This window comes from Nomascus leucogenys, chromosome 2 (assembly GCF_006542625.1).
Source record: "Nomascus leucogenys isolate Asia chromosome 2, Asia_NLE_v1, whole genome shotgun sequence".
In the NCBI taxonomy this organism is placed as follows: Eukaryota; Metazoa; Chordata; class Mammalia; order Primates; family Hylobatidae; genus Nomascus; species Nomascus leucogenys.
Window position 1 is genome coordinate 7,413,168 of NC_044382.1, and position 22,151 is coordinate 7,435,318.

At 39.3% G+C, this 22,151-nt stretch overlaps 1 protein-coding gene across 1 annotated transcript in view; it reads right to left on the reverse strand.

The window, feature by feature from the left end:
• The window catches only part of RANBP17 (RAN binding protein 17), a 431,538-nt gene that overhangs the window by 53,502 nt on the left and 355,885 nt on the right, over window positions 1-22,151 (reverse strand). Inside the window, exons 23-24 of the mRNA XM_003273231.3 lie at window positions 7,187-7,401; window positions 5,528-5,666 (exon numbers count right to left, since the gene is read on the reverse strand). Of these exons, the coding sequence (XP_003273279.1) occupies window positions 5,528-5,666; window positions 7,187-7,401 (354 nt within the window). The remainder of the gene's footprint in view (window positions 1-5,527; window positions 5,667-7,186; window positions 7,402-22,151) is intronic.

Genomic DNA, 22,151 nt, shown 5'->3' on the forward strand with positions numbered 1-22,151 from the left:
CTGGAGTGCAGTGGCATGATCTTGGCTCACTGCAAGCTCCGCCTCCTGGGTTCACGCCATTCTCCTGCCTCAGCCTCCTGAGTAGCTGGGACTACAGGCGCCTGCCACCACACCTGGCTAATTTTTTTGTCTTTTTAGTAGAGACGAGGTTTCACCGTGTTAGCCAGGATGGTCTTGATCTCCTGACCTCGTGATCTGCCCGCCTCGGCCTCCCAAAGCGCTGGGATTACAGGCATGAGCCAACGCGCCCCGCCTTCCTGTGAGTTCTTTATAGGACTCTAGTCTTCTCTTCTAGATGTTCTATTCGAGGTATAAGATTATCCATTCATAATTTTGGTTCTTCTTTTGGGAGAGGGCAGGTGTCTGATGTCTTCAGTCAGCCATCTTGACTTATTCGTTTTCCACCACCCCATTTTAATTCTTTGTTTAGCGCATATAATAACTTGATTTTTTTGGTATGTTTATTTGTTTGTTCAATTATTGCTTATCTCTTCCCACTAGAATGCAAGCTTTCATGTGGGCAGGAATCTTGTCTGTCTTGTTCCCTTCAGTACTGCCAAGGTTTAGAAAGGTACTTGGTACATAGTGTATGCACAACTGATAATTACTGAATGAAGGAGTTCAGAGCCATTAGTAAGAGCAGATTTTTAAAGACACTGTGCTTGGTGTCTCTGTATAAGAGTTGCGGGTTGGGGTGGGCAGAGAATGGATGGATGATTAAAAAGACAGCATGAAATTAAAAATGCTAATGAATGAAATTAACTAAAATTTTTTGTATCATTTTTGGAATATTAGGCAAGTCATCACTCTATCACTGATTCAACTTTTCTGTACCTCCTAATTTTTTCCATCAAGGCAACAATAGAAATTAAACTTGCCTCTGGTCCAAACAATACCAATAAATTCCTCTTTTTAAAATATATCATTGTTGGGAAAGGAAAAATCCAAGTAGTTACTTTCAACATTCTAAATAGTCCCCTTTCTTGATGACACAGGGCCCAAATTCACCTGCCAGAGTTATCCAGTGGTTACAATGTGAATTTGCAACAATACAAGAGGCTGAAGATAAAACCACCAATATGTACAAAGAAAATCATCTCTACCAGGCCTCTAGCTGTCAAAGCTGTGACCTTTATCAGGTAGATCTAGCAGGGTAGTGTGGTGAGGAAGAACGGGTTTCAGAGTTTGAATGATTCCTAGGTCATTCACTTATTAGTTTTATGATCTTAGGCAAATTGTTTCACCTCTCTGAGCCACAGCTTACCTCATCTGTATAATGAAAATAATATTACCTAATTAATGCATTCAGTAAATATTTATTGAACACTTACTATAAAGCTAGGAGCTGGAAATAAAGTAGTGAGTAAGACACTGTTCCTGCCCTTCAGAAGCTTACAACCAAGTAGAAAATAAGAATAAAGAGTGCTCTTAGAGTACCTAACCTGCTTTTGGTATATAAATGGTTCTGAGAATGAAAAGAGTCAAGTATCCACATGAAACACCTCTGACAGCAGCAGGCACACAGTATGTGCCCATGGTCACACAAGTAGTAAGTGGCAGTGCTGGGACTTAAATCCAAGTTCAGTATTCCCTTCGTAATGCCACTTTGTCAAGATGCCCTTGAAAGTCTGTTAAAATGCAGATTCTAAGTCTTAACAAGATCACATGTTGAAAATAACATAGCTACCTGCAACTAATTAAAAATCTTCAAGTATTACTATGATGTGAGATAAAAGAATGTCAAGCCAAACTGTAATAATAGAAGACAGACTTTCTTCTTATTCCATGAAGAATTAACTGCTATGAGAATTTGCCCTCCTGCCGAACAACTCTAGAAAACAGGACAAATTATACGAAACAATGGTTTTCAATTATTGTACAACAAGCAGTACAGGACCATTAAACCAGAGAGGAGGAAAACAATTGCTCAAGCTTATTGCCCAAAGCAGTTTCCAGATTGCAGGCTAGTAAAGGGAAAACCCAAACAAAGCCAAACAGGCTCACTGAGTTGGAGAATAAAAGGTTGAAATCTGGGAAGGCTAAAGCAGCTAAAACTTGTAGTACAGAGTACCAGAGTGTGGGACCTACATAAGAGAGTTCTACAGCTCTCCAAGGGAGTCCTCTCCAGTGTTTGTCTGAACAGTGACTTATAAAAGTATGAGAAGAGGCCAGGCGCGGTGGCTCACACCTGTAATTCCAGCACTTTGGGAGGCCGAGGCAGGTGGATCACTTGATGTCAGGAGTTTGAGACCAGCCTGACCAACAAGGTGAAACCCCATCTCTACTGAAAATACAAAAAAATTAGCTGGGCATGGTAGCACATCCCTGTAATCCCAGGTACTTGGGAGGCTGAAGCAGGAGAATTGCTTGAACCCGGGAGGCGGAGGTTGTGGTGAGCTGAGATCATGCCACTGCACTCCAGCCTGGGCGATGGAGCGAGACTCCATCTCAAAAAAAAAAAAAAAAAAAAAATAGTATGAGAAGAAACTCCCAAGGCTGGGGAAAGAACCACTGAAAAGCAATAGGCCAAATAATTCCTGAAGATTACACGCTGGAAATCATTTGTGGAGGAACTTCATAACACATGGAGCACTGGAGTGTCCTCACAGGGCTAACACTTTAGTGGTGGGGCCCAGTTACTCTAAAATAAGAGTTGCCATCCGATCTCAAATGAGTCAAACTGATCCAAAAGTTATTTAACTGCAGGACAGAATAAAATCCACATTGAAAAAATAAAAATTGGCTGGGTGCGGTGGCTTATGCCTATAATCCCAGCACTTTGGGAGGCTGAGGCGAGAGGTTCACCCAAGGTCGGGAGTTCGAGACCAGCCTGACCAACATGGAGAAACCCCGTCTCTACTAAAAAAACAAAATTAGCTGGGTGTGGTGGTGCATGCCTGTAATCCCAGCTACTCAGGAGGCTGAGGCAGAAGAAACACTTGAACCCGGGAGACGGAGGTTGCCGTGGGCTGAAATTGCGCTGTTGCACTCCAGCCTGGGCAACAAGAGTGAAGCTCTCTCTCCAAAAAATAAAAACCAAAATCTAGCACAGAAATAAAATTCAAAATGTAAAATTCATGATGTCTGGCACACATTCAAAAATAACAAGTTATATTAAGAATGAAAAAAAAATGACCCATAAGGAGAAAAATCCATAGAAACAGATCCAGAAATCACATCAGTAGGCAAGGACCTTAAAACAGCTATTAAAAATCTTTTTTTTTTGGAAACCAAGTCTCGCTCTGTTGCCCAGGCTGGAGTGTGGTGGCATGATCTTGACTCACTGCAAGCTCCGCCTCCTGGGTTCACGCCATTCACCTGCCTCAGCCTCCTAGGTAGCTGGGACTACAGGTGCCCACTACCATGCCTGGCTAATTTTGTTTTTGTATTTTTAGTAGAGACAGGGTTTCACTGTGTTAGCCACGATGGTCTGGATCTCCTGACCTCATGATCCGCCTGCCTCGGCCTCCCAAAGTGCTGGGATTACAGGTGTGAGCCACTGCACCTGGCTTATTATAAATCTTATACATATGATCAATGTTAAAAAAACATAAACCTGATGAGGAGAAAATGGAAAATATTTAAAAATTCAATATTAAAATATTGAAGTCCAGGCATAGGGGTTCATGCCTGTAATCCCAGCGCTTTGGGAGGCCGAGGTGGGTGTATCACTTGAGGTCAGGAGTTCAAGACCAGCCTGGCCAACATGGCAAAACCCTATCTCTACTAAAAATATAAAAATTAGCTGGGTATGGTGGCGCAAGCCTGTAATCTCAGCTACTCAGGAGGCTGAGGCACAATAATTGCTTGAACCTGGGAGCTGGAGGTTGCAGTAAGATGAGATTGCATCACTGCACCCCAGCCTGGGCAACACAGTGAGACTCTGTCTAAAAAACAAAACAAAACAAAATATATATATACATAAAATTCTAAAGAATAAAAATATAATGTCTAAAATGAAAACAAATACAGTTCTCTTTTTGAGATGGAGTTTCGCTCGTTGCCCAGGCTGGAGTGCAGTGGCGCGATCTTGGCTCATTGCAACCTCAGCGATTCTCCTGCCTCGGCCTCCTGAGTAGCTGGGACTACAGGCGCGCACCACCACACCTGGCTAATTTTTTGTATTTTCAATAGAGACAGGGTTTCACCATGTTGGCCAACCTAGGCTTGAACTCCTGACCTCAGGTGATCCATGCCTTGGCCTCCCAAAGTGCTAGAATTACAGGCATGAGCCACTGTGCCCAGCTAAAATCTTTTTATTTTTGAGACAGAATTTCATTCTTGTTGCCCAAGCTGAGTGCAATGGTGCAGTCTCGGCTCACTGCAACCTCTGCCTCCTGGGTGCATCTGGGTGCATGTGATTCTCCTGCCTCAGCCTCCTGAGTAGTTGGGATTATAGGTGCCCACCATCACGCCTGGCTAATTTTTTTGTATTTTTAATAGAGATGGGCCTTCACCATGTTGGCCAGGCTGGTCTTGAACTTCTGACCTCAGGTGATCCACCCGCCTCAGCCTCCCAAAGTGCTGGGATTACAGGCTGAGCCACCACATCCAGCTCCAAATATAGTATTAACAGAAGATTAGGTATCACAGAAGAAAAGATTAGTCAACTTGAAGATTCTACTTTACACCCACTATCATGGCTAAGATGAAAAAGACGTTAATAATGTTAGTAGTATACAGAGCAACTGGAATCCTCATATACTGTTGTTGACAGCAAAATGCTGTCACTGTCACTCTGGGAAACAGTCTGTTAGTTTCTTACAATGTTAAAAATACACTTAGCATATAACCTAGAAATCCCACTTCTAGGTATGTACCCAAGAGAAATAAAAAAAATTTACCTACATAAATACTTATATAGGAATGTTCATAATAGCTGTATTCAAAATAGTCAAATAATGAAAGCAACCCAAATGTCCATCAGCTGGTGAATAAACAAACTGTAATAATCCATACAATGGAATAATACTCAGCAACAGAAAGGAATAAACTAATTGATTTTCAAAATAATATGAATAAATCTCAGTCACTGTGCTAAATGAAAGAAGCCAGACACAAATAACTTCATATTATACAATTCCACTTAAATGTAATTCTGGAAAAAGAAAACTATTGTGAGAGAAAGCAGGCATTAGTTTCCTGGGGTGAGAGGTAGGGGGAAGGGATTGATTAGAAGGAGAAAAAAAGGAGATTTTTGTGGTGATAAAAATGTGCTACATATTGGTCGCGGTGGTTTTGTTTGTGTACATGTACACATTTGTATAAGGACTCATTGAACTATCCACGTAAAGTCACTGAATTTTATTGTATATAAATTATACCTCAGTAAAGCTGATTAAAACATAACTACGTATCAAAATATGAAGAAATACATTTTTCCCACTTGCAAGTAATAATTATAAAATAATCTTTCAGTTTGGGTTCACAATATCTCTTCCCCCTTTGTAGGATGATAGTCTCAAAAATCACATACATTAAAAGCCCATAATCAAGTTTTTCCTATGGAAACCTCTATGATCCTTACCAAGAGTAGTGAGTCCCTCTGAGATAGATGTGAGAACATACATGAGTACAGGAGGCTCTAAGTTGATGATGAAGCTCATATGGTCCTGAGTGAGACATTCCAGGAGTGGATAATAAGACTGGCTCAGTTTCCGGTATTGCTACAACACAGAGATATACTAAATGTCAAGCCACAGGGAAGAAAAATACATGTTACCGTCCAGTGAAAATTGTCATTTATAATACTGGAAATTGTAAACTTATTTAAACACAAGGTCAATAAATATCTACAGCAAATGACATAATGAGTCCCAATCCAGCATTTAAAGGGGTTCTGATAGGAATCTCTTGATCTCTTTACCTTATATGGTTAGCACTTAAAAGTAAAATCCCTGCAGTATGATATTTAGAAGACTGTGTGAATTATTTTTCTGGACTGGAACAGTGGCTAGGAAACCTTTTTTTGTTGGTTTTTTAAACACAAAGACATTTGCTGTTACAATGGGATTTGGCACCATAGTCTGTTGTATTAATATAATGCTAATCCATCTAACTAAATAATAATTTGGTAAAGGGCTTAATATTTACCATACACTACAGGCAAAAGATAAGTGCATGAGAAAGATACCTGAAAAATCTCAAATGCGATCCAAACCAGTATCAAAGAAACACACTTGTAAGATAAATTAGAGGAGCTGGGCATGGAGGTTCATGCTGGTAATTCCAGCTACTTGGGAGGCTGAGGCAGGAGGATTGCTTAAGCCCAGGAGTCTAAGAACAGCCTAGGCAACACAGCAAGACCCCGCCTCTAAAAAAAAAAAAAAAAAAAAAAAAAAAGAGAAACCAGAGGAGCATTTCTTAAAGTGATGTTAAGACCAACTCAATAGGAATCACTTGGGGTGCTTGTTAAAAACGCAGTTTCCTGATCGCCACTTCAGACTCACTAAATGACAAGCTCTAGTGTAGGCTCTGAAATGTACATTTTTAACATACATGTTAAGAGAGTCTTATGCACCTTCAAGTTTGAGAATTACTGAATTGAAGGTTTGCTTGACTATTAGAATAAAAAAATTAGAGAAAAATTCTTGGAACCACACCAGTTGTCTTGGTGGACTGTAACTGCAGTGAAGTAACTCTTTGATGAGGTGATTTTAACATATGGCTGATTTGACTCAAGTTTCTACTTCGTAATTTCTGTCTAACAGACATATCCTTCAATGATCATCCCATTCTACTACAAGGAAGTCCTCTCTTTGGCTTGAGATGCAGCCATTCCAAGATTAGTTTATAAAGGTGGAAGATGATGCACTAGTCCACCAGGAGATCAAGAAGCGTTTCTTACACAGGTTGACTAACAAAGGCCTTCCAGATTTTACTTGTAACTTTAGGTGGGAACAGGTGGGAAAGCCTGAACTAAGCCTGGGCATGATTTGGCTATGTTACTCAAGTAATTACTACTACTACATTGGGCACATATTGGCTTCTGTATAATCAGGCAGAGATGTTAAAAAAAAAAAAAGCCACTATAGTTTTCCAAATTCTGTAAGTTAGATCAAGTATGCTGTCTTAAAACATAAAATGTTCTAGGCTAACTCCCTGGGCTTCATTATAACACTTCCGGGCCTGTGGTGGTGTTACTTCACATTTCATACAAAGACTCCCATGATGCATGATTGCTTACTAGCAAGTCACTGTGGGACACTGACAGCAGCATTTTGACAAAGGCCTGGAGTACATTGTCAAAATGGTTGTCCCCATACAACTTGAAGACGCCAAAGCTGACATAATTTCCACACAAGGCAGACTTGAGAGCTGAATAGCAGATGGAGATGCCCTTGAGTTTCATTGGATAAATCTGATCTTTTGAGAGGCTCCCCAGGGACAGGATCTGATTACCTGTTTTAGGATAAAAGCAGAAAGAGAAAGTGACATAAGTAGATGTCATTCAAAGCGGTTGTGGGACACACTATTTAACATTTTTACTTTACTGCTAATGTTCACTTCCTCCCAGCATATTTTTAAGAACTTTTTTTATTCATTGTAATAAAAAATATAAATATGGCAGTTTACCTGGAAGTACAAAAGGCCCAAGGAAAAATCAATCAAGGATATTGGAAAAGCTCTATATTTTTATCTGCATGGTGATTACACAGATGTATACATAGATATGTAAAATTTCATTAAGTTGTACTCTTAAGATTCGTTCATTTTACTTTATGTGTTATCCTGTCAGTAAAAAATTTTAAAAAGTAGGATAAAACTAAGTCAAGAGAAAAAGATAACCTGACTGAGATGTAAATTACCCTAAATTCTCGGCAAATTTTTAACCTTTTATACGAATTTGATCTTGAGTTACTTCATTTTTAGGAGCCTCACAGGTTTGGTATATGAATTCAATGAAATAACACACGCAGAAGTTCTTGGTGCAGTGTACAGTAAATATTACTTCCTTTTTCTTCTTAGATCCTTCTTCAGAAGATCTCAAGAGATGATTGTTTTAAAAATTGTACTTAAATTCTGTGTTGACCATCAGAAGACAAAGAAATGTTTGCATGATCACTCTAAAATCTTCTGTAGCAGTTAGCATTTACAATCAATAATTTCTGTTTCTGAAATGTGTGCTAGTAAGTATGTTACTAGGCAATACTTGATAATGCTTTAAAAAAAATAAAGTAATATATGTTTCTTACCTCTGCTTTTTCCTGGTCAAATGAGTATTGCTTCTAAAATTGAAACTAAATTCAATTTACAAAATTTAGAAGTATAATATAGTGGCTTACACCATGTCAACTTGGCTAACAAGAATTAAGTTTCTTAGAATCCACTTCCCTTTATGGTTGTGGGCTAGAATTGGCCAAAAGAGACATTTGTGTGAGATTTGGATGCTGGGAGTGGAGCAGCTGCCATGACTTTCTGAAGGTTGCTGTGGTTAGAGGTGGTGAGAGTAAGAGGTAGAAATGCTGCTTGGTTTCACTTTGTCCTTGTTCTTCCTTGTCTTGTTTGTGTCTAGAACTACCAGCCCTGCTGACCAATATTTCCAAGCCCACCACCAAACAGGTGGTAGCACACTTACAGAAGCAATAGCTATGCAGAGGCAACAGCCTTCTACTGACTTCCATACCATAACACCAGCTACCTTCTCACCCCTAATCCTGTCATAGTTCCACTCGAGCACCTAAATGTGCCTGGTTTCTAGATTTCCCTGCAAATTTCAACTTGTCTATGCCATTATTTCAGGAGGGCTGATCAGTGATTTTTTTCCCCTGAACCTTCAACTCCCCCCTTTGGCCCTATTTCACCATCTTTGCCTAAGATTGTATAAGGTCTAATTTCTAAAATAAGTTATCCATTCCAAAAGTATTATCATGCTTGTTTTTCCTGGTTTGAAGCTTGACTGACATATATATATATATATATATATATATATATTATGGTAACCACATGTGTACTAAGAGGTTAAGAAGGACCAATACTTCTAGCAGAGCATGAAACACAGGACCAGCGCAGGGTAAATGTTCCCTCTTCTTGATCTGTTCCATGTATGTGGAGCATTTCCATATGCATATTATCTTCTGCGTAGCCTTAGAAGCCCATGTGACTTTGTTTATAATTTATATATCTGAATGACAAAACCACTGTCTAGAAGGCTGAAGCATATCTTGTAATTTACTCAATACCAAATTCTGTACCCTCTTTCATGATCTCATTGTAACTTACCTTAGAGAGATATAATAGTTGCTTAAAGATTCAACTCAATATGACAGCATTTACTTAACAGCTACTATGTGTCAGGTGTTAGTATAAACAAATGAATAAAATAAAATCTCTGCCCTGGGGGAGTTCGGTCTGTTGGGGGAAATAGATCTGTAAATAAATAATTCCATATAATGTGACAAATGCCATCAGAGAGGTATGTCAAGATGTTATGTGAACAGAAAAAGAGACTAACTTTCCTTTGGCAGGAGGGCAGGGGGAAAGGCTTCACAGAACAGGCTAAGTTTGAAAGATAATTGAAGTTGCCACATGGACTTGGAAAAAGAGGAGTGTACTCTGGGTAGATGAAGTGCAAAGGCGTGAAGGTCTAAGAAAGCCAGGTACTTCAGAAAAGAACAGTTCTAAACCACTGTTTTTCTACCTTTGCCTCAAATTCAATTTAAACCAAGGTTAGGCATTTTCCCTCCTTCCCTTTCCCAAAAAAGAACAGCACTGTATACCCATGTGATGAAAAGAGCTAGGGTAATTTTGGTAATTTTCACTGGTTTTGTGTTTGTTGGGAAGGCCAGGGTAAAAGTAAGAAAACTTTTGGGGCCTTTTTATGTTGATATCCTTATAGGGAAAGGAAAGGTCCTATATTCTGTAGCAACAGATGAAATAGGCAGGCCAAGAACTGCCTGATTGGGAAAAAAAAATCTGTAAAGGACTGGATAATCTATCATCAAGAAACATTATTTAGAATCATAACTGTTATCTCTATGTTAATATTGCAATTTGGCATATATGTCCTGCCTTTTGGACTATGTCAGATACAACTGTATTAACCCATTTATGCTGAAGGTTGCAAATTTTTTTGTGTGAAAAATCAGACCTTGGTGATGACCTTGAGCAATAGGATACAAGTAACTCCCACAAGCTTAGCGTCTTAATAATGGAAGACTAGGCATAAATGGGTTAAGACAGTAATTAATATAATATTTTGACCTTGCAACAGTAGAATGATGAATACTTTTGAAATAGGAAACTACCTCATTTTGCTCAAGTGTCTCAGCATTCCATGGCGATAATAAAAGACCATGGAAAAGAAGGCTTGGCCATGTTATCCATTCATTTACTGGAATGCAGCTTTACTCAATATGTATTATTCAGCAATACTTACTGAAATTGTTGATACTGCCCTCAAAAAGCTGAAAATCTAGGAGTTAGACTCACATTAGTATAAACAAAAGTGACAGGGCTTAGGTTTGTTTTTGATCTTCCTCTCTAGGTATGATATCCCTCCTTGTCCTCCCTGCTCCACTCCACACCTAGAAAGTTCTGTTCCTTCCCTGTCAGCATTTCCTTCCTAAGAGGGAGATCTACATTGCACTGATGGACAGCTAGGAGATGATGGCATTGCCAGGTTAACAGCTACTAAAACCAGTAACAGCTGCTACTTTGGTACTACTGTAGCAGCACAAAAATAAATCATACTTTAATGAAATAAAACAGACTTTCAAAGGCTAGAACTAAAAGGAAAAACTCTAATTGTTTCCCACTGAGTACATTTGCCATAATTTGGGGAGGGGAAAAGAGATACCGTAACATCCTTAAGCTGGGTAAGATAGCTGCTGAGGCTATGGTGGGGCTCAGGGGAAAAGAATACTGTGAATTGAATGGTTAACCTGGCCAAAGGCAATAACGGGGAATGGAGGCACAAGTACTATGGAATTCCGATTCTTACCCTTGTACTTGCTGTAGCAGTATAAGAAATCTCATTAAATAATGAGTGAAAACAACTAGGAAATGAGCACAGATAATTCCTGATCTACATAATTTGGCTTACTAGAAATATTTTCCTCATTATTAGCTTAAGAGAACTGCTTGGGGTTCTCCTTCTTCACCTCCACTCTCTGTCCTTCATGGAGAGGCCTTTGTTGTTGTTATTAGCTTCCAGCACTCAGAAGTACCCTTCTAGACAACTCTCAAGACGTAGTTTTAAAGAGGGATACACATACGAAGATGTCAAATCTCCTGCTCAGCTGCGACCGAGTCTCAGGTGTATTTTTTTTTAGATTATTTTTTCTCCTGAGACCCATCCTTTTTGCTGAGTAACTGACTCCAGGATGTCTTCCTCTTCACAAGAGACTCCCATTACCCAAAGAATGGCTTTCTTTCACAGGCCTCAGCTGGAGAACTACATAATAAGATAATACTGTAACAGAAGATAAACATATAGTACAGAAGGTACTGATTTACAGTGTGGGCTTTTGACTCATACTGACCTGGCCTGAATCCTAGATCTTTCCTTACTATCTAGGTATCTAAGCAGATTATTAACTTATGTAATTCACAGTTTCCTCATCTACAAAATGAGGACAATAACACCTATAATTCACAAGGCTCTTATGTGGAGTAAAGGAGACAGCATATGTAAAGTAGCTGGCACAGTGCTCTATAAATGTAAACTATGACAATACACAGTACTTGGGGCTCATTTTTTTTCTCCTGTAAGTTCACATTTGGAGGAACTATAGCCTCAAAAAGAGGAGGCGGTGAAGCTGAGTGTGTACGGTATAAAATAATGTCACTTCCCTCTAGTCCTTTTCATTTGCACAATTCAAAGTAAGGTCAATACTCTATCATTTGACAGCCTCTTCTGTTTCTTCAATAGAGAATTAGCTGCAGGGGATTACAGTTTTGCTATTTGCTTCCCATTCCACCAATTTGCTACGCCTCAAAATACTTAGAAAAGTGATGCAAGGGATAAGATATACCACCGCAGTATCTTATACTAGGAGAAACTAACAGTATAAACAATGTTATTTCTTGGCTTACAAAGCAATCAATCACACTGATTTACCTTTTCTTTTTCTCTTTTAATCTCTAAAATTTTAAAGTGAATTTGATAGCTAGCTGACAACTGTATAGGCAGAATGTCTTCACTTATCATTGGAAGGAGCAGTTATGCGAAGAGAACTGCAACTTGCTGACATTCCTTTACTTCAGGTCACTCAGTCCACTCTTGTTTCTCTGCAAACCAGCAAGGTCTCTGGACATAAATGGTTTGGGACAGAATTGAAGCTGTAAAGACTGGAGGGAACATAATATTTCCCTTTCAGATTGAAAAAGATAACACAATGCAGTGTTGATAAGGATGTAGAAAAATAAAAAATTGTTGGGAATATAAAATTAGTATAACCATTCTAGAAGGCAATTTGGTGACAGTTATTAAAATATTTTAAAAAGGCTGGGTGAAATGGCTTGCATCTGTAATCCCAGCCCTTTGGGAGGCTGAAGTGGATGGATCACTTGAGCCCAGTAGCTTGAGACCAGCCTGGGCAACATGGCGAAATTCCATCTCTACAAAAAATTAGCCACGTGTAGTGGCATGCATCATTAGTCCCAGCTACTTGGGAGGCTCAGGTGGGAGGATCACTTGAGCCCAGGAGGCTGAAGTTGCAGAGAGCCATGATCACACCACTGCACTCCAGCCTGGGTGACAGAGTGAGACCCCGTCTTGAAAAAATATATGTGTATGTGTGTGTACATCAATTTCTATATTCTAATACTAATATTCCCTACTATTTATACCTTTCTACTAGCATTTGCACTCACATATACTGTCTTTAGTAAAAGTCAATTCCTCAACATGTCCAACTAGTTCCCATCTCCTCTCTCTTACGTGCTTAAGGGCAAGGCACCAACAATTTTTGTCCTTCTCTACTATGCAATCTTGTTTGTTTCTTTGTTTGCTATTGGCTCATTCTCATCAGAATATAAGTCACACTGTTGTCTCTTCCATGAAAAAAAAAAAAAAAGACACATGCAAAACCTTCTCTTGGCCTGACTTCCCCTGCTAGATATTGCTCAATTCATTGTCTCCATTTCTTCTCTTCTCACTCTCTTTTATGCCCGCTCCACTCAAAGTGCTCTTTTCAAGGTTACTAGTGACTTCCGGTTGCTAAATGTAATAGTTGACGCTTAGCCTTCATCTTACTTGATTGACTGGCAGCTTTTGATAGGTCATAGGTGACCACCTCGTCTTCCAAGACACATTCTCTCAATTTTCTTCAGTGTTCGCTCCTTTTCACTCTTCTTTGCCAGTTCCTTCTTCTTTCTTACCTTCCAACATTGGAGTGCACCAGAACTCAAACCTAAGTCTTCCTCTATATTTACACTCACCCCTAGTTCTAGTAGGTGTGCTGATGAAGCATGCACACTCATTCCTAGTTCTTACCTAGTTCTGCAGCTTTAAATATCATCTATGAGTCAAAGGACTCCCTAGACCTATTTTCCAAACTCCAGAATCAAAAATCCATATTGGCATTCAACATCTCTACTTGGGTATTAATGGACATCTCAAATTCAACATAACCAAAAGGGAACTTTGGTCCCCCACACCCATCTTAGCCTTCTCCATCTCAGTTGATGGCAACTACTTCTTTCTAGTTTCTTGTGCTCAAATCTCTTGACTACATTTTTTCTGTCCTACCATTCACCTAATAAATCAAGAAATCTGATTTGTCTTACTTTCATAATATATCCAGAATCTGACCACTCCCACTGCTATTACTTTGTTCAAAGCCAGTATCAAACTTTGCTTGAATTACTGCAATATTGTCTTATCTGACTTCCTTGCTTATACTTTAATCCTCTATAGTCTATCCTTAATATAGCAGCCTGAGTAATTTTTTAAAAACTTAGGTCAGGTCATGTCATTCCTGTGCTCAGTATGTTCTAGAGGACCTCTATTTTATTTAGAGTTAAAGTCAAAGTGATGTTAGTGGGCTACAGGCCTTATATGATACCGTTCTTGTTACTACTCTCCCTTTTGTTCAATCTGCTTCAGCTACTGACCTCCTTGCTGCCCTTCAGACATGCCAGATACGCTCCCACCTTAAGACTCTACCACTTGCTATTTCCTCAGCCTAGACTGGTCTTCAAGAAATCCACGTGACTAACACCCTCATTTATTCGAAGTCTTTGTTCAAATGTCATATTTTCAATGAGACCTACCTTGGCCACTCTAATAATGCAACATGTCCCTAAATCCCTGGTACTTAAGATGTGTGTGTGTGTATTTTTTTTTTTTTTTTTTTTTTTTTTACAATAAGGAGTTTAAGGATCACAGCAAAGCTGAGAGAGAGGTACAGCGATTATACATCTCCTGCCCCCACACATGCACAGCTTCCCTACTATCAACATCCCCCACTAGAGTGGTGCATTTATTACAATCTGGACCTATATTGACATATCATTATCAGCCAATGTCATAGTTTACATCAGCGTTCACTGTTGGTGGTGTACCTTTTATGGGTTTGGACAAATGTATAATGAACATGCAGCCACCATTATAGTATCACACAGAGTTTCGATGCCCCCAAATCCTCTGCTCTGCCTATTCATCCTTCACTGTCCCCTAACCACTGGCAGCCACTGAGCTTTTACTGTCTTCATAGTTTTCCTTTTTCCAGAATGTCACGTAGTTGGGATTATACAATATGTAAGGCTTTTCAGATTGGCTTCTTTCACTCAGTAAGAGGCGTCGCGGTTCCTACATATCTTTTTGTAATTTTATAGCTTTATTCATTTTTTTTTTAGTGCTGAATAACATTCCATTGTCTGGGTGTACCGTTGTTTATTTATCCACTCACCTATTGAAAATCAGTTTTAGCAATTGAGAATAAAGCTGCTATAAATATCAGTGTGCATGTTTTTGTGTGACCATAAGTTTTTGATGCCTTTGGGTAAATACCAAGGGGCATGATTACTGGATCGTACAATGACTGTGTTTAGTTTCATAAGAAGCTGCCAAACTGTCTTTTTTGTTTTTGTTTTTGAGACGGAGTCTTGCTCTGTCGCCCAGGCTGGAGTGCAGTGGCGCGATCTCGGCTCACTGCAAGCTCCGCCTCCCGGGTTCACGCCATTCTCCTGCCTCAGCCTCTCCGAGTAGCTGGGACTACATTCGCCCGCCACCACGCCCGGCTAATTTTTTGTATTTTTAGTAGAGACGGGGTTTCACCGTGGTCTCGATCTCCTGACCTCGTGATCCGCCCGCCTCGGCCTCCCAAAGTGCTGGGATTACAAGCGCGAGCCACCGCGCCCGGCCCAAACTGTCTTCTAAAGTGGCCGCACCATTCTGCGTTCTACCAGCAATGAATCAGAGTTTCTGTTGTTTCACTCTCTGGGACTTAGATGCCCCCTTATCCTAATCTATTTTCTTTCTCTTTCTTTTCTTTCTTTTCTTTCTTTCTTTCTTTCTTTCTTTCTTTCTTTCTTTCTTTCTTTCTTTCTTTCTTTCTTTCTTTCTTTCTTTCCTTCTTTCTTTCTTTCTTTCTCTCTCTCTCTCTCTCTCTCCTTCCTTCCCTCCTTTTTCTTTATCTCTCTCTTTCTTTCTTTTTTTTTATAGCACTTACTACCTTCCTTTTCTTTTCTAATTTTTTTTTTTATAGAGACGGGGTCTCACTGTGATGCCCAGGCTACTCTCAAACTCCTGGGCTCAAGCAATCCTCCTGCATCAGCCTCCCAAAGTGCTAGGACTACAGGCATGAGCAGCTGCGCCCAGCCTACCTTCTAATTACTAGTTAACTTCTTTTTTGGTTTGCCCACTGAGGTATCCAAAGAACCTAGAAAAGCACCTGCTGTTCTTATAACACATTTGTTGAATGAATGACTGAAACTCACAAAGCTGAATGTATAGTTATTGACTGAAGCACTACGTATGATAATGGAAAAGGAGATGTTCAGCTAAAAGCAATTAATAAATTATAGTATGACCATAAAATGGAATATTTTGCAGCTATTTAAAAAGATGAGGTAGATTTATATATGTTAACATAGAACAATGACCATAATATAAATAAAAAACAACAAATTATAGAATAGCAAGTATATTATGATATCACTTTTGGGAAAATATGTGTATATGTACACATAAAAAGCATAGAAGGGCACATACACTAAACTGTTAATAATGGTTAACTTTGGGTGATGAATGGGGGGGTTTTCTTTTCCTGTACCATGTGAAAAATGAAAAATTTAAAGCTTACAGAATCTATTTTGAAATAACATTGCTGGATTTCCACCCCCCATGAGTATATTATTTTACAGTTAGGGAAAAGCAAAAAAAGAAAAAAAATTATTTTGCATGAAAAAAGATGAGAAAGAAAGTGATAGGTACAGAAAAACATGATAGAAAAAGACATGGTAGTACAAGTGGACCCCAGGCTGTATGCTTATGGTGGTTCCATACCTTCCTTAACTTTACAGCATAAGTTGCTGACATAGAAGACGGAATTTCAGCACTGATGTAATTTTGTTTCTGAACTCTCACAGTAATGTTGTCCAATAATTTAATTACAAATTTAAGTATGATTCACCACCTTTTTTGAATAAAAGATTTTGTATAGGTTATTTTATAAGCATATTAGTAGATATAAAAATCTTAAAAACATTAACTTTCAACCTCAATATTTCAAACTATTTTGAAGTTTCTGTTTTCTTTCAATTGTTGCCACGTATATAGAAGTCTAACATTACCTAGAGCATAGGTGAAATTTGAATTCTACCTTTACATGGTATTATTTATATTTCCCATAAGCTAGGTAATCTTAAAAGATAATTTTTAATGGTTGCAATTTATTCCATTGAACTGATATATCCTTCTATGTTATTTCAAGCATTTTGCTATTTGTAGCATTTTGTTTGTTTTCCCATTTTTCACTATTATGAATAGTGAACATCAAGGATCTTTAGCTGTAGTTAGCTGTCCTCTATCATTAGATTATTTCCATTATTAGATCATTTCCAACATAAGAAGAAAAATAGAAATGAGTTTATAAAGGTTATGGACATTTTTATAATTCTTGCTTTTCCATGGAGCCATACCAAGTAACCGAAAAAGAAAAAAAACGAATTCCCAGTATTTAAAGCTTACAGAGTTTATTCTGAAATCATTATATATTTTTTCTTATTTGTTGAAAGCAATTTCAACTAGACGCACAATTGTTAACTGGTAGTTACCAGCAAAACCTACTTCTAGTCTCTCAGTCAGATGCAACCACTTCTTGAGTGATCTCATGTGCAAACAATAGAATTAGGTATTGGGGAATGTCTTGTCCCAGACTGAATATTAACAAAAAGAAAACTATATTGAAGATGGCAAGGATCCTACGTGTAGTCTTAGAGTAGTATTTGGTACAAAACAGTACACAAGATTCTATAAATTTCCAAGAACTGGTATACTTTTCTTTGTGTGATAATATAAATTTTGTAAAATCACATTATCATATAGGAGGGAATCATGTTGAGATAGGAAAGGAAGAGTAGACATAATTTTATGTCTACTAAGATTGTATGCTAATTTAAATAACAATTCTGGCCATGCGTGGTGGCTCAAGCCTGTGATCCAAGGACTTTGGGAGGCTGAGTGGAGAGGATTGCTTGAGGTAAGGAGTTTGAGAAAAGCCTGGGCAACACAGTGAGGCCCTAACTCTACTTAAAATTAAAAAAAAAAAAAAAAGCCAGGCATGGTGGTACGAGCCTGTAGTCCCAGCTACTCAGGAAGTTGAGGCGGGAGGGTCACCTGAGCCCAGGACTTCAAGGGTTCAGTGAATTATGATCATGACACTGCACTCCAGCCTGGGTGACAGAGTGAGATCTTGTCTCAACAAAAAACAAAACAAAACCAAAAAAAGCCTAATTCTGTTCCTTCCTCTTCTAGCTTTACACCAAATAATTCACCTACCAAAATGCTATCAAAGTGGTTTCTCAAAAATGTAAATATGGTCATACCATCCAGTATTTTCCTTAAGGAATGTATATATCTTTAAGGATAAAGTTGTAACACTTTTTTTTTTTTTTTTTTTTTTAACAGAGTCTTGCTCTGTCGCCCAGGCTGGAACACAAAGGTGTGCTATCAGTTCACTGCAACCTCTGCCTCCCAGGTTCAAGCAATTCTCCTGCCTCAGCCTCCCAGGTAGCTGGGATTACAGGTGCCCACCACCACACCTGACTAATTTTTTTGTATTTTCAGTAGAGATGGGGTTTCGCCATGTTGGCCAGGCTGGTCTTGAACTCCTGACCTCAGGTGATCCACACGCCTTGGCCTTCCAAAGGGCTGGGATTACAGGCATGAGTCACTGTGCCCAGCCTAAAGGTGTAATTCTTTACTTTGACCCAAAAGTTACTACATAACTGGTCGTCTCTCACTGCCTAAAGCTCCTTAACATTAGCTTTAGTCTTCAGCAATTTTGAAATTCCTTAAGTTTCCTAACCAACCAGGCTGTTCTATATTTATGTGCTTTGTAAAATCTATTCTCTTCTTTAAATGCCCTTCTAAAACTTCTGAGCCTTATTCTTTTCCCTTCAAGAAATATTGCCTTCTCTAAACCCCCAGTTTCAGCTAGAAATCTCTTCTGGGCTCTAAATGCTTCCCAAGGATAACACTTAGCACAACACATCATAATTCTTTCTTCATTTGTCTGACTCCTCTGCTGGACTTAAGTTCCTTAAGGGAAGAATCAGTAAGATTCTTTTTTTTTGAGACGGAGTTTTGCTCTTGTTGCCCAGGCTGGAATGCAATGGCATGATCTCGGCTCACCGCAACCTTTGCCTTCTGGGTTCAAGCAATTCTCCTGCTTCAGCCTCCTGAGTAGCTGGGATTATAGGCATGCACCACCACGCCTAGCTAATTTTGTATTTTTAGTAGAGATGGGGTTTCTCCATGTTGGTCAGGCTGGTCTTGAACTCTCAACCTCAGGTGACCCACTCGCCTTGGCCTCCCAAAGTGCTGGGACTACAGAGATGAGCCACTGCGCCCAGGTGGATTCTTTTTTTTTTTTTTTACTTTTGCATCTTATTTATCTTCCTATCTCTCACAGGATCAGAAACATATTAACAGTAAATGCTCAGCCAGGCGCAGTGGCTCGTGCCTGTAATCTCGGCACTTTGGGAGGCCGAGGTGGGCAGATCACTTGAGGTCAGGAGTTTGAGACCAGCCTGGCCAACATGGTGAAACCCCATCTCTACTAAAAATACAAAAATTGGCAAGGCGTGGTGGCGGGCGCCTATAATCCCAGTTACTCGGGAGGCTGAGGCAGGAGAATCGCTTGAACCCAGGAGGTGGAGGTTGCAATGAGCTAAGATCGTGCCATTGCACTCCAGCCTGGGCAACAGAGCAAGACTGAAAAAAACAAAAACAAAAAAACAACAAAAAAGTAAATGCTCAACAAATGTTAGGTGCATGGATGAAGGAATCCACTGAAATCTAAGCACGTGTTCAGCTATCATCCTGAAGGCCTTGCTTTGTAAGCCACCTGATCCTGGTTTTGGGATCCCAAGGTGTCCATCATTCCACTGCGTCCACAAGACTTCTGTGAACCTTACTCTTTGCTACTTTGTTATCATATGCCTTAACCAACTGATAAGCTCGAAGACCATATCCATAGTTCCTGGATAATCTATTCTCTCGAGAACTGTTATTTTTGGTGACATTTTATTAACTCTCTAGTTATTTCAAGACCAATGAATTATTCAGCTATCTTCTTGTAAGCATTTATACATAAGTATCATTTATACATAACTATAGGCACACTTTGGAAATATTGTGAGTTCAGTTCCAGACCACTACAATAAAGCAAATATCCCAATAAAGTTAGTCACACAACTTTTTTCTGATTTCTCAGTGCATATAAAAGTTGACACTGTACTGTAGTCTATTAAGTGTGCAACAGCCTTATGTCTAAAATAATAATGTATATACCATAATTAAAAATATTTTATTGCTAAAAATTGCTAGCAATCATCTGAGCCTTCAGCGAGTTGTCATCTTCTTCCTGGTGGAAGGCTGGTCTCGATGTTGATGGCTGCTGACTGATCAGGGTAGTGGCCAAAGGTTCAGGTGGCTGTGGCAATTTCTTAAAATAAGACAACAATGAAATCTGCTGCATCAATTGACTTCCTTTCACAAAAGATTTCTCTGTAGCATACGATGCTGTTTGATAGCATTTGACCCACAGGAGAACTTCTTTAAAAACTGGAGTCAATCCTCTCAAACTCTGCTGCCACTTTGTCAACTAAGGTTATGTAGTATTTTAAAGCTTTTTACCACAAGCAGATTCCATCTCAAGACACCACTTTCTTTGGTCATCCAGAAGAAGCAACTCCTCATCCATTCAAGTTTTATCATGAGACTGCCGCAGTTCAGTCACATCTTCAGTCTCCACTTCTAATTATAGGTCTCTTGCTGTTTCAACCACATCTGCAGTTAATTTCTCCCCTGAAGTCTTGAACTCTTCAAAGTCACCCTTGAGGGTTGGAATCAACTTCTTCCAAACTCCTGCTAAATGTTGATTTTCACCTCCTCCTGTGAATCACAAATGTTCTTGATGGCATCTAGAATAGTGAATCCTTTCTGGAAGGTTTTCAATTTACTTTGCCCAGATCCATCAGAGGAATCACTATCTATGGCAGCTACAGCCTTACAGAACGTATTTCTGAAATAATACGACTTGAAAGTCAAAATTACTCCTTGATCCATGGGCTGCAGAATGCATGTTGTGTTAGCAGACATGAAAACAACATTAATCTCCTTGTACATCTCCATCCGAGCTCCTGGGTGACCAGACGCACTGTCAGTGAGTGGTAACCTTTTGAAAGGAATCTTTTTCTGAGCAGTAGGAAAAGTGGGCTTAAAGTAGTCAGTAGAGCATGCTGTAAACAGATGCGCCGTCATCCAGTCTTTGTTGCTATACTTCTAGAGCACAGGCAGAGTAGATTTAGCATAATTCTTAGGGGCCCTAGGATTTTCAAAATGGTAAGCGAGCATTGGCTTCAACTTCAAGTCACTGTCAGCATTAACCCCTAACAAGAAGAGTCAGCCTGTCCTTTGAAGCCAAGCACTGACTTTACACCTCGCTAGCTGTGAAAGTCCTAGATGGCATCTTCTTCCAATAGCATTTTGTCTCTGTGAAAAATGTTGTTTAGTGTAGCCACCTTCATCAAAATGAATCTTAGCTAGATCTTCATGATAACTCACTGCAGCTTCTTCATCAGCACTTGCTACTTCACCTTGCACTTTGATGTTACGGAGGTGCCTTTTTCTGTAAACCTCATGAACCAACCTCTGCTAGCTTCCAACTTTTCTTCTGTGGCCTCCTCACCTCTCTCAGCCTTCATAGAAGTGAACAGAGTTAGAGCCTTGCTCTGGATTAGGCTTTGCCTTAAGGGAATATTATGACTGGTTTGATCTCAGACTACTAAAACCTTCTCCATGTCAGCAATAAGGTTGTTTCATTTTTTTTTTTTTTTAAATCATTTGTGTGTTTGCTAGTGTAGAATTTTTAATTTCTTTCAAGAGCTTCTCCTTTGCATTCACCACTTGGCTGTTTGGTGCAAGAGGCCTAGCTTTTGACCTGTCTCAGCATTTGACAGGCCTTCTTCGCTAAGCTTAATCATTTCTAGCTTTTGATTTAAAGTGAGACATGTACAATATTCCTCTCACTTGAATACTTGTAGGCCATTGTAGGGTTATTCACTGGCCTGATTTCAATATTGCTGTGTCAGAGAATAGGGAGGGGGGAGGAGAAGGGAAGAGAAGGGGAATGGCCAGAACAGAGCAGTCAGAACACACATTTATTAATATGACTCCGAGACACAAAGTAATCATATGCTGGCACTGATATACTTGCTCCATGCAGGGTTGCTGCAAACCTTCAATTTATAAAAACACAGTATCTGCAAAGTACAACAAAAAGAAGTATGCCTGTATACAATCCTAATCTTCCATTCTTACAATACTTCTAATAGTACATGCAAGTGATTTTCAGCCTCTTTTTTAAAAAAAGTCCTAACAGGTGATAGCTTTTACGAACAAGTCTAGTGTAACTACATAGCTGGGTGGTTCTGGTCAAGGTGGCAAAGTGGTCCTCTTTCCCCCTTTTTCTGGAGGG